This window comes from Cheilinus undulatus, linkage group 10 (assembly GCF_018320785.1).
Source record: "Cheilinus undulatus linkage group 10, ASM1832078v1, whole genome shotgun sequence".
NCBI lineage: Eukaryota > Metazoa > Chordata > Actinopteri > Labriformes > Labridae > Cheilinus > Cheilinus undulatus.
Window position 1 is genome coordinate 29,594,034 of NC_054874.1, and position 11,921 is coordinate 29,605,954.

Here is an 11,921-nt window from a genome sequence, read left to right on the forward strand (position 1 = left end):
CATCTGACGCAATAATAAAACACGAATTGCTCCTTTTCATTTTGGATATGAAGTTTTCCATCAGAAAACATTTTATTTTTGTTTTAGCTTAAAAATCACTTTCAAAAAAGTATGTTGTGAGGAATTTCAAATTAAAATGAATAACTGGCCACTAGAGTTTCCTCCTTTTTCGTCATAACACTCTGGTGACACATGCTTTCAAACACTTTTTTTTTAGCTTAAAGGCTCTTATTAATACTCCTGTAGGCTACATCCTAAATGAAGAGGTGGCACAAACTGCCACAGCAAAAATGATGCGCTCTTAGCTGAAAACTGGGCAGAAAAGCATCAATTCATCAGAGCCTGAAGTGTGTAAAGTTTTTCCCCATATGATGTAATTTGTCACCTAAACGTATAAAACCGTCCAGAGTAAATGTGTTTATCGGGACGCTGACAGATGACGAGCACTACTAAGTTAAACGATAAAAACTGGTGTGCGTCAACAAGACGCCTAACGATCCTCCCTGATTAATGCGGCCATTTATTTTGCATATGCAGTACAAAATATCACAGTTGTCTCTCTCCTTATGTTTTCTTCATTATTATGGCAGAAAACTGTATTTCAGTGACTCACGTACAAGGCATGATGCTCGCATTTTCAACACGACAATTTAGCGGCCGTAGTGGTTAAGGAAAATGTTGGTAATTGTGCCAAATCGCGGGCCTATCCTATTAACATTCAATCAGTCACTGCGCGTGCCAGCCAATGAAAGGTGGAAAGGGATGGAGGAGGACGGAGCAGCCAGACGGAGCGTTTTGACGCGCTGAGAGGAGGACAGAGCGTCACATCTCTCCAAACGCCCATCAAACTTTCACACAGCCTGTAGAGAGGAGGCAGTCCTCTGAAGGAGGCCTGTTAGACACAACGAGGACGCGCTGGATTCTAGGAAACGCGACCGGACAGCGATGGAGACACAGCTGGCTGTGACTTTAAGTGCAGTTTGACCCTGCAGTGAATCTCTCTGAAAACGACTCCTTTATTTATTTGTTGTTTTATTTCCCCCTCCCCTCGTTCTTTCTGCGAAGCGGGAATGGAGCAAGCACCCAGCGCGCCGAGCCCTCCTCCCAAACCGGCCCATCACGAGCCCATCAGCTTCGGCATCGACCAGATCCTAGGAGCCGGTACTGAGCCAGAAAACGGGCGCACGGCCGGGAGACAAAGTGGATCCGAATTAAGCAGCGGGGACAGTTATTACAGTTTAGGAAGCCCGACCGGGGCCAGCGCGCCTTCCTACACCGCGCTCTCCATCTCCCTGTCTGGTATCATGCCTCCGGTGGAGGCTGCGGGTTCATACGGGGAGAACAGGAGTTTGGGCAGCCGGGGAGTGATTCGAGTCCCGGCCCATAGACCCATGACAGCCCCGGGACCCCCTGCCTCAGTCCAGGGCGCTGTCCCCGGGTTTGGAGGACTGTGTTTCCCCTGGATAGGAAACAGGTTCGCCAAGGACAGAATATCAGGTGGGCCAGCTGTTAGACCTTAAATGTTCCCCCTATAAATATTTCAGAACGTTTAAAACGTAACTGCGCGTGAAAATAGTCAAAAGACTGTTTACAGCCTTAAAAAAAATGGGCTAACTTTAATTATTTAAATATCTAGACACAGTAAGATAAAAGTCTAAATGTTTTTGAAATAATTCACTACACTACTTTTACATTTCAGTATTATATTAATGGCTCGACTCTGCGTTATTTGGCTCACTCATGTTAAAGGAGATGAATATTTTATTTTGATATTATATGGCTGAAACAAGTAGTCACTCTGTTTTGTTTGTAATAACCAAACTCCACCAGTGTGGTATAGGCCTGATGGCGCTAATGATGATGTAGTGTAAATTTACTAAAATATGTTAAACTAAATAAATAAAACTCAGGAGGAATTGGCTAGTGTCCATTATTAAAGTGACACTTAAAAATAAACAAACAAAACTCCCTTAACGTAACAGAAATAATAAAAGTGCTTTTTAATCAACAAATAAGTAAAGACATTTTAGGCGAAGATTAGCGAATTTATTCCAAATCCTTTCTACAAGTATAAGCAGAGGCCTGTCCTGTAATACTTTAGTGAAGATCAAATAAATCAATATGGCACCGTCCCCTTTGTAACTGTTGCCATAAAATTGTGGTTTAATGCCAAAACAACGTATTTAGACCGTAAACGAGTATTTTAGATCTATTTATTTCTATATATTTGTGTTGTTCCCACTACTTTAGCCAGTCTAAGTTTTCATAATAAATTTCCTCTCATATCTCTCATGTGGCGTACACAGTCGAAATAGGGGACTGTTGTCAAACAGGGCAGATATCAGTGATCTACGGCCTTGAATTTCCATACAGAGTGGGGAGTGAATTATTCTGTTTGGTGCTGTGTAAAATCTTTGTTCTTCCACTTACCAGTATGTCTCTCTCTGCTTGCCATAGCGGCTCTGGTGCCGTTCGCAGTCACGCGACGGATAGGACACCCGTACCAGAACCGGACTCCTCCCAAACGGAAAAAGCCCCGGACCTCCTTTTCCCGGGTTCAGATATGTGAGCTGGAGAAACGTTTCCACAGACAGAAATACCTAGCCAGCGCCGAGCGGGCCGCCTTGGCAAAGAGTCTGAAGATGACGGACGCGCAGGTCAAAACCTGGTTTCAGAACCGGAGGACCAAGTGGAGGTCGGTAGGAAAATTCATATTTGAGTTCAAGCTGTCCTACCTTCATCTGTAACCGAGTTATTTGACAATTTGTCTGTAGAAACCCCGGAATTATTGTCTCTATCCTCGAAAAGTTACACCAATTTCAGAAAAAACTTAACCCAACTGGCAAGTGGACCTCACGCGCTATTTCCGGTTAATTGACCCCGTTGACACGGAAGAAACCAAAAAACTAGCTAAACACTAGGACATATTTTTCTTTAAAGTATAATTAAGTTTTAAATGTCATTTGTTTTTCTTTCTCTTTTTTTCTCTCTCTTTGAAAATTTTAAATAGCCTATCAAAACAATGATTCAAACAAAAACTTAAAAATATGCTAATGGAGTTTCTGGCACCAATTAATAAACAAAACAAGAGGACGTATTTTTAATTGTATAATCTTATTCTTCTTGTGGTTATTTTGCGGTCTATTTAAAAAAGTAATTATTAAAATATGTCCTTTTCTCCCGTCTTTTAAAATTCTAAATATTTTCTTAATCTCATTTTCTATAAATGTTTAATTTTTTCTCCCATCTTCTTTCAGGAGACAGACAGCCGAAGAGCGTGAGGCGGAGCGTCAACAGGCCAATCGGCTCATCCTTCAGCTGCAGCAGTCCGCCCTCCAGAAGTCCCTCAGCGAATCAGCGGTCACAGACCCTCTGTGCGCCCATAACTCCTCCCTGTACGCCCTTCAGAACCTCCAACCCTGGGCCGAAGACAGGGAATAGAGCCCATGCGCCATGCAGCAATCAATAAGCAGCATCTATTATCCCTGGGTGGATGAATACATTCAATTAGGCCCACATAAGGACAGCAGGACTTACTTTTGACCCTTGTGATGGGAGGAAAAAACTGGAGGAAGCAGCCCCATTTATCTGAGAAAAGGACCTATGACTGAGGGTAAGTGGTGTCTGCCTTCAAGCAAAAACAGAGCTTTCTTGGAGTTTTCCTTCTGTACATGAAAATTCTGTGACTTTTTCACAACAAAGAGAAATAGAACTCTTCCTTAAAATTTCTTGTCACCCTGTAGTTGTCCTTGTTATGCTTGATCTTATTCTATTTATTGGAATAAGAAAGAATTCACACAAATGACCTGAAGGAAGAATTTCATTCTCCACAAGGGGACATGAATGGCTTGTGAAGTTTTTTTTCACTCCATGCAGCCAAAAAGACTCTTCTGTTGTAAAAATAGTACTATCTTTAAGACTGAACACCAGCTAAATTAAGGCAAGTGCTGCAGCACCTTTACAATGGAGTCAGTCCATAAAATTAGTTTTAAATTAATCCTCTCTTTTTTTTGTTTGGTCTTTTTCCAAATAATGGGTGCTCACAAATCTCATAATTTCATGTATAAATGTCTGCTCTCCAGTTGTGAACATGCACAGGTGTGTTGCACCACCTAAGCCCTCAAACGGTGCCTAAAATGTAAAAAAAAACAAAATAGAAAATAAAGAATGGAAATTCTCTTCCAAGTGTCAATAAAGAAGAAAAAGGATGCCATGCTGAGAGGGTAGAGAAGTGCAGAAAATATGAAAGCGGCTGTAAGTTGGGTAATAAAGGGAGTGATGCATGTTTGTTGATGGTGGTTATGTTCTTTCATATGCACATTATCATGCTTTATTTGTGGGCTGTGTCCTCTGAGATGTAGGCACGACTTTACAAAAGTTTTTGTACTTTCTCTGTAAATGTGTAAATAACAGTATAAAGCGTTCTTGTGACCCTGTTTCTTCTACTACTTTATGTTGCGCTGTTGAAGTTGTTTGAAGCTTCTTCTGTAAAAATGAAAAAAAAAGTTATACGGTAGAAAATAACACCAGACATGAATAATTTTGTTTCTTGAAAAGTTTATTGATAAATATAATGATTTTATACAATTTGAATTAGCACATCATTTCATTCTGACCGTTTGAGGCTGTCTATCTGTTTATCTTCCTGTCTATCTACAGTACGTGAAAGCATGTCTTGGTACATTTGATACAAGCAGGAGTGTTATTACACTATTGGTAGCACAGTGAGAGGGCATGACCGTAAATTCTCCATAAATCTGGGTTTTTCGTCCTGCTCAATCTTCAACTCGATGGCTCTTATTTGAAACATGGCTTCCATTCCCTCAGAATCAGTGGAAAGGTCTCTCTCGTCATCCGTCTTTCTCCTCATCCCTCCTCTGTCTCTCCCTCACAGTGAAAACGTTGGTCGCTCTCAGTCTGCATTTGTTAACGAATAGAAAATATGAAGACACTCTCCTCTCGAGCAGAAAAATGGCCCGTTTGACCAAACTGATTGGCGCATTCACACGATGAAGCAACATGCTCAGAAATGACACTTATGACACTTTACACCAGGACATCACACTCACAGATACATGCACATCTCTGCATCACTCTTTATGCATGGAAACCTTCAAATGAACTCTTTTTAAATAGAATCATTACAATTAAGTTTATTTGACAGAAAGATAGACAGATAGGCAAAACCAGATTACACAGACGCACATAAATGCCTTACAGCAAGAAAAAGCCACTAACACCACATTAAATATCTAAAGTGGGGGTGGTTAAACACTAAGACACTGACAGACACCACTAACACTCACACAGGAGGAGCTTCAAAGGCTGTTGCAAGCTGTCACAAGACGTAAGACTGTTGTAAGAAGGACAAATTCAGCTCTGCACACCTTCGTAGGATTATGATAAACAAACAAGACGACTCCTCTCAGACCCTTGCTTTCCAAATGTATGCACTTAGAAAGTGTTTACTGCAACCAAGAGTCTGTATGGCACATATAGGTTAAATATTCCTCAGGCCTCTGTCCTGCATGCTTCACAATATTGCTAATGTTTGTTTCACATAAATTCAGAATGAAAAAGCTGTTTTTTAAGCCCCACGGTTGCAGTGATTGGTGTCGCTGCTAAGCTGCTTTCAGAAATTCCTGTTCAGCTTAATAATCTGGTTTAATTTACAGAAAATTATTCGACCAAATGTAAGAGAATTGGTATTTACACATGTCCAAAAAGTCTGTAACTGGACAAACAGCAGAAAATCAGACAGAGACAAGATCAAATTAAAGATTTAAGTCTGAAGAACTTCTCCAAGACCAGCAATAGTTTGTCACCCAGATTGGTCGCAGCAAAACATTTCCCATGAAGCTCTGGGGCAACTTTCCCACACGGACTGACAAGATCTTTGTTTCTTTGTTTTCACGTGTGTCTCTTTGTTTTCTTCCTCTGTGTTCTTTTTTCTATTCCGTGTGCTTTCATTTATTGCAGCGTCCACACTTTTAGATGACGTTTTCAAAGAGCTGTAGAGACCTCATGATGTTTTCATCCTGTGTAAAGAAGATGAAAAAGCTGAAAGGCTTCCACCAAACATCATTTAATTCAGTTTACTGGCCACTAGGGGGCAGTAAAAGCCTGAAGAAAGGCTGGTCAGTGATTTCTCTGCAGACAAATGCATAAAAGAGGCAAACACTAATTAATTGCTTGCAAGCCTCGCTATTTGGGCCATTAAGACAGGAAGATCATTAACAAAAAGTCTAAGAAATTGCTTGGGAAAAATTAGTAAAAATATGTTGATTTTTTTCCACAACATATACACACAGCTTTCACTTCAGGAAAATTCACAGAAATCTAACCAAATAAGTAAATTTTATGTACGATATTTGTTCAGTTGTACAGTAGCAAGACAATGTCTGCTTCACAAAGTTTGCTGTGATGCTAAAGGAAACCAGGAAGAAAAATGGAGTACCTCTTGACAAGAAATGATGAATTCATCCAGAGTGACCACTCCATCTCTGTTTTTGTCCATTTTCTGTGGAGAGAAACAAAATAATTGACAAGCCCTTAGTCCAAAGTTTAAGAGGAAAGATAAATTAATGACAATTATATCACAGGCAGCAATTTCAGGGCTGTAATTCTTGGCCCCACAGGTCCCCTAAACTTGTACACATTCACTCCGCTTATGAATTTGTAATTTTTTTTTTTTTTTTTTTTTTTTTTTTTTTAACACGTGAGTTACTGGGTGCTAAGCTTAATTATGGAGACTAAAGTTTAAGAACAGGTCTGCTTCGTATTTTACAGTCTGTGGGTTAGATGCTTCAAAAAATCTTTCTCAAATGGTATAGGAAGGCACACTGGGGTGCCTTGAGGTAAGTCTAGGTAACAATATATCATTGCTATAACTATACAATGACTGAAGATAATATAACAAGAATTAAAGAGGCTATTATACATATATATATATGTATGTATATATATATATATATATATATATATATATCCAGCATCATGGAGTGTTTTAATGCGGACTCTTTCATTTTCAGTGAGCTCTCCATGTTTTACCATTTTGAACAGGAATGAGGAATTTCAAACTGAATCATCTTTTTAAACCCAAATTCTCACTGGGCTTCTCTGAGAAGTCAGAAATTAATCAAGAATAACATTCAACAACTAAAACTCATTTTTCTGTTCAGGAATGCAAGTAGATAACTATAATTTGACATATTCATCAAGAAATAATAATGTGCTTCACTATTTTTTTAGTTTTTGGTAAATCAGTAAATTTGAAAATTCATGGATAACAATAATTATTATATTTTAGCATTAAAAATATCATTTTGGTTAAAGAGCTTCTACACATTGGTGTAATAACCATTGCAGAAACATAAAAAATGATTTTAGTAATTACCAATGCTGTTAATTTAGGGCAGCTGTGGCATAAACCTTACTTTGGGTGGTGGTCTAATAAATTTGTTAAGCACTATATATATCTTGCATTAATATATACACAACACTTTAAATAACAATATCAGCATAAATATATTAGCACAAGTTTCCTTAAAGCCTACTTTGGTAGGTCTTGGTGCTGTAACAGTAACAGATTGCCTGGCATGCAACTCATCTAATTGTAATGTTCATCCACCTTGCTGGGTGGTGCTGTCGCTAACAAGAAGGGTCCTAGTTCTGTAGTCCTGAAACTACAGTCCTGGAGCTGCTGCCTGCAAGTCCACAGATACTGTAGGTACTATTGATTTAGTGATATGATTCTGTACTTCTCAAAGATCACTTTAACTAGTCAGGGTTTCAGGTCAGGGTTACGGTCAGGGTTTTGATTTCATCACTTAATTTTGACTTACGTTCCTTTTAAATTGCCAGTCATGAATACTTTTTCTTTAGCTGACTGATTTTGAGTAATCCTTATCTTAAATTCATTTTTGTATATTTTTTTTGTCTTTTGTTTTATTGTACATCAGTTACACAAAAAATATGTACAATTCAGCCAGGGGGCTCTCAACCAAAACAATAACACAATGAGTACAGACCAGCACTGCCCATCTCCACAGTTACATTCTTGTTCTGAAATTAGGACTCTGATCAGTAGAATGGTTCCTTATAAGGTACATTTACTAAACAGAGGACTGATGTTTGTGTTCATTCATAAATTTCTCATAATGAGGGTGAAATGTACTTTAAAGTTCAATTCCGCATTCCCACCCAAAGTGGTCCCAGAATCTGCATGTGCTCTGGGATCCAAGGATGCAATTGTGCTCTTCTGGGGAAATGCAGAAGTGCACTTTTAATTGGATTTCTCCCCCACTATGAGAAATTAATAAATGAAAAGAAAATGTCAGTTTTCTGTTTCGTCAATCGATTCATAACAGTGTTGAGAAGGAGGCTGCAGATGTGGGCGGCACTGAGCAGGGCTGATCCTAACTCTCTGGAAATGCTGAATGTGGGGGTTTCTATGTTACAGAGGTGAGTATGGGCGATTGATCTCACAACCTATGGCAGCCTCTGCGACATGTTGCGTTACAATTATAAAATTAAGAATTTCTCTGTCTTTGAAAACTTCAGGAAATGAAATACTGTCTGACCTAAAAAAAAAAATACATAACAAAGGAATGGTCACTTATTTAATTTAAAAAGATGTTTCTGTGTAAAAATAATATTGTATCTTAAAGGATCCAGATATTAGTACCTGAAAAAAGGCATCCACATGCTGTTTAGGTGTGTCAGTTTTCAAGACGGGGTAAGTGTACTTCCCCATCATATCGTAAATTGCTCTGACGATGTCCGTCATCTCCTGTTGAACACAGCAGAAGTGTGAGAAATTAAGATTGAGGAAAAACTGTGCAATAAACAACTACAAAACTAAAGGATATACAGACAAGCACCTCTTTGTTTATATATCCATCTCTGTTGATATCATAAAGGTTGAAGGTCCACTGTAGCTTCTCAGTGATGGAGCCCCTCAGCAGGATGGACAGAGCTGTAACAAAGTCCTGATACAGAGAAGGGACAGAAACAAGATGACCATGAAGAGCTAGTTTGTCGCTTTAAAAGAAAAGAACAAAGTTGTTAAAGCAGAAGCTCTTAAAAGAAACTATGACTGGAAAAAAACGTGAATCAAGCCCACCTCAAACTTAATAGAGCCGGTGTGCGCTGAGTCAAATGCGTTGAACAGGAAGTGTGCGTAGGTGCTGGCATCTACAGGAGAAAAGAAAATACTTGTTGACACAATATGCTGGGTAGAAACAGTACAGAGATCGAGACTGGCATAGACACAACTCTACCTCCATGTGGAAAGAACTGCGAGTATATTTGCTTGAAAGTTTCCTCATTTACGACGCCACTGGGACACTCCTGGAAAAGAGAGAGGACAGAGAGAGAGGAGAGAGTTAAACCATAGATACCAGCCAGAGGCAGAGGATGAAAAAGCCATAGTCAAGACTGATAGGAGTTTCATCAGCACAGAGTCATGGGATGAATTAAAGATGCATACTTTAATATAGGCTCTATCTTTTTGTGAAAAAAAGACTGTAGTATCAGCTTCAGACCATCTACAAGGGTGTCACTATTGAGTTGGATTTGTAAATAGACCCACTCTGTCTACCTGAATCACCAAATTACTAATATATCCACTTCATTTATTGAATAAAGTATTTTTTTAACCAAGTTTCCATTGGTGCTAGTGAGATCTTTAGTATCATACAGATAATAGAAGCTTCAAGTTAATATCCATGCATGTTATTTAACTCAGTTTTCCCACCATAACAAATAATTTGACTTATTATGTCATTATCTTGAGAAAATAAATCCTTTTTCAGTGACTTTAAATATTTTATTAAAACATTACAGAGGTGAAAGATTCACAGGGGGCTGATGACCCACCATTCTCTATATTTCCCTCCACTCCAAAACAGTCTTCAGATTTTTCTATGTCGAAATAAGATTGTTTTACTGCACAAACCAAGACAGGCTGAAAAATTAAAGCAATTTTAAAGTAATTTATTTGTCTTAAACAAATGTGTGTTAAGTGTTAGATTGTCATTAGTGTCACTCTTTTAATCATTTTATTTCCTCTCATGTCAAAATATCTTCCTTTACAAGTGTGCAAATTCCCTCAGCACAAACAGTGCTATAAAAAAAAAAATTTCTCCCTTCCTTATTTATTATTTTTTTGTCCATTTGTCACACTTACATATTTCATATAATCAAACACTTTTAAATACAAGACAGAGATAACTAGAGTAAATACAAAATTAGGTGTTTTTATGGCGATTTCATTTATTAGGTGTAGAAAGCCATCCAAACCTATCTGGCCCTGTGTGAAAAAGTAATTGCCCCCTAAACCTACTAACTGGTTGGGCCATCTTTGGTGGTAACAACTGCAAAGGAGTGTTGGTAATAACTGGCAATGAATTTTTTCACATTGCTATGGAGGTATTTCTGCCTACTATTCATAGCAGAATTGTTTTAATTCAGCCACAACTGGAGGGTTTTCAAACATAAACAGCCCGTTTAAGGTCATGCCACAACATGTCAATCAGATAAAAGTCCTGATTTTGACAAGGCCACTCCTAAACCTTCATCTATTTTTGTTTTAAGTAACTCTGAGGTGGACTCGCTTGTGTGTTTCAGATCATTGTCCTGCTGCATAATCCAAGTGTGCTTGAACTTGAGGTCACAAACTGATGAAAGAACTGATGACCAGACCATGTCCTTCAGGATTTTCTGTCAGGGAGCAGAATTCATGGTTCCAGTAATTACAGCAAGTCATTGACCATTAGTTTTATTCCAGATGTAATGGCACACACACCTTCCAAAAAGCTCAACTTTTGTCTTGTCAGTCCATGGAATATTTCCCCAAGAGTCTTGGAGATCATCGGGATGTTTTTTTGTCAGTTGGAGATGAGCCTTTGTATTCTTTTTGATCAGCAGTGGGTTTGGCCTTGGAGCTCTCCCATGGATGCCCTTTTTGCCCAGTCTCTTTCTCATTGCTGAATCATGAACTCTGACCTAAACTAAGTCAAGAGAGGCCTGCCGGTCTTTAGATGTTCTGGTTTCCTCTGTGAGCTCCTGGGTGAGTCGTCAATGTGCTTTTACAGCAGTAGGCCAGCCACTCCTGGGAAGGTTCACCATTGTTCCAACAATGGAACAGTGTCATCAGCAAAGACTAAAGAAAAACTGTGTGTACAATACTTAATGCAAGATTGCAAAAAAATGGAAACAATAATAACAGTTTTAATTACATATTCACATATATACACCTTTGCTTGTGGAAGGACCAAGACCAGATTCTAAGAAAAAAAACTGTGTGTATGGTATTGATGTGAAAGAGGGACTACGTTTCCAGGTAACATTACACATCTAAAATAATAATAATGACATTGATAACTTCTGTGCCGTTAAAGAGCCAAGAAAAATGTGCACACTTTTTAAGGTGGCTGTAACATCTTTGGGACTGGGAAAGTGTATACAACTGTTCATATGCATAGATTAGTTGTACACATCTATATCAGCATGCACAAACACACACACAGAACCGGCCCTCGTGACAGGTTTAGTAAGTCTGTGTCTGTGCAAAAAATAAGAAATCAAGAAGGTGTAAATACTTTTTTACAGCACTGTATAGACACTAGGGATGAAAAATGTTAAATTTTAACCTATATCTGATGTGCCGATATTAACAAATGAATGTTTGCCAATTCTGATATCTTCTTTATCCTCTTATTCTTGCTTAATGGCAGAAGTCATGTAATGTGAAACGTGTGATACAGCCATCTACTATGCTGGAGTGTGGGCCAGACTTCCTTACTCCCTGTCAGACATATAAACCCCACTAAATTCTATATATTAATCCAGATTCTTATGAATTCAAACAAAGCTTTGTATTTTCCTTTCTCTATACTGAACAAATTCTTCAGATTCAA

At 38.6% G+C, this 11,921-nt stretch overlaps 3 protein-coding genes across 5 annotated transcripts in view; 1 reads left to right on the forward strand and 2 right to left on the reverse strand.

The window, feature by feature from the left end:
* LOC121515909 (dedicator of cytokinesis protein 2-like) overlaps positions 1-2,550 on the reverse strand; it is a 247,197-nt gene extending 244,647 nt beyond the window's left edge. Inside the window, exon 1 of the mRNA XM_041796853.1 lies at positions 2,431-2,550. Within this exon, the coding sequence (XP_041652787.1) occupies positions 2,431-2,455 (25 nt within the window). The 5' untranslated portion in view covers positions 2,456-2,550. The remainder of the gene's footprint in view (positions 1-2,430) is intronic.
* On the forward strand, positions 888-4,335 carry LOC121515913 (T-cell leukemia homeobox protein 3-like). 3 transcript variants are annotated; one of them, XM_041796857.1, is made up of 3 exons: positions 888-1,497; positions 2,458-2,695; positions 3,258-4,335. In XM_041796857.1, exons 1-3 carry the CDS (start codon positions 1,071-1,073, stop codon positions 3,439-3,441), a joined length of 849 nt encoding a protein of 282 aa, XP_041652791.1. In that variant the 5' UTR covers positions 888-1,070; the 3' UTR covers positions 3,442-4,335. The 3 variants fall into 3 exon arrangements, with proteins under 3 accessions (XP_041652791.1, XP_041652792.1, XP_041652793.1); XM_041796858.1 differs by having other exon boundaries at positions 3,261-4,335; XM_041796859.1 differs by having other exon boundaries at positions 2,458-2,699; positions 3,258-3,403.
* A 202-nt stretch (positions 4,336-4,537) lies between these two features.
* The window catches only part of LOC121516373 (Kv channel-interacting protein 1-like), a 46,730-nt gene continuing 39,346 nt past the window's right edge, over positions 4,538-11,921 (reverse strand). The window contains exons 3-8 of the mRNA XM_041797639.1: positions 9,282-9,351; positions 9,125-9,195; positions 8,883-8,990; positions 8,687-8,791; positions 6,458-6,520; positions 4,538-6,038 (exon numbers count right to left, since the gene is read on the reverse strand). Coding sequence (XP_041653573.1) covers positions 5,991-6,038; positions 6,458-6,520; positions 8,687-8,791; positions 8,883-8,990; positions 9,125-9,195; positions 9,282-9,351 — 465 coding nt within the window. The 3' untranslated portion in view covers positions 4,538-5,990. The remainder of the gene's footprint in view (positions 6,039-6,457; positions 6,521-8,686; positions 8,792-8,882; positions 8,991-9,124; positions 9,196-9,281; positions 9,352-11,921) is intronic.

Bases quoted from the DNA above. Each gene is read 5' to 3' on its own strand.
- LOC121515913 (XM_041796857.1), top strand. From the start codon at position 1,071: ATGGAGCAAGCACCCAGCGCGCCGAGCCCTCCTCCCAAACCGGCCCAT. The intron at 1,498-2,457 runs GTGGGCCAGCTG...TGCTTGCCATAG, and splicing joins CGCCAAGGACAGAATATCAG to CGGCTCTGGTGCCGTTCGCA. The intron at 2,696-3,257 runs GTCGGTAGGAAA...ATCTTCTTTCAG, and splicing joins AACCGGAGGACCAAGTGGAG to GAGACAGACAGCCGAAGAGC.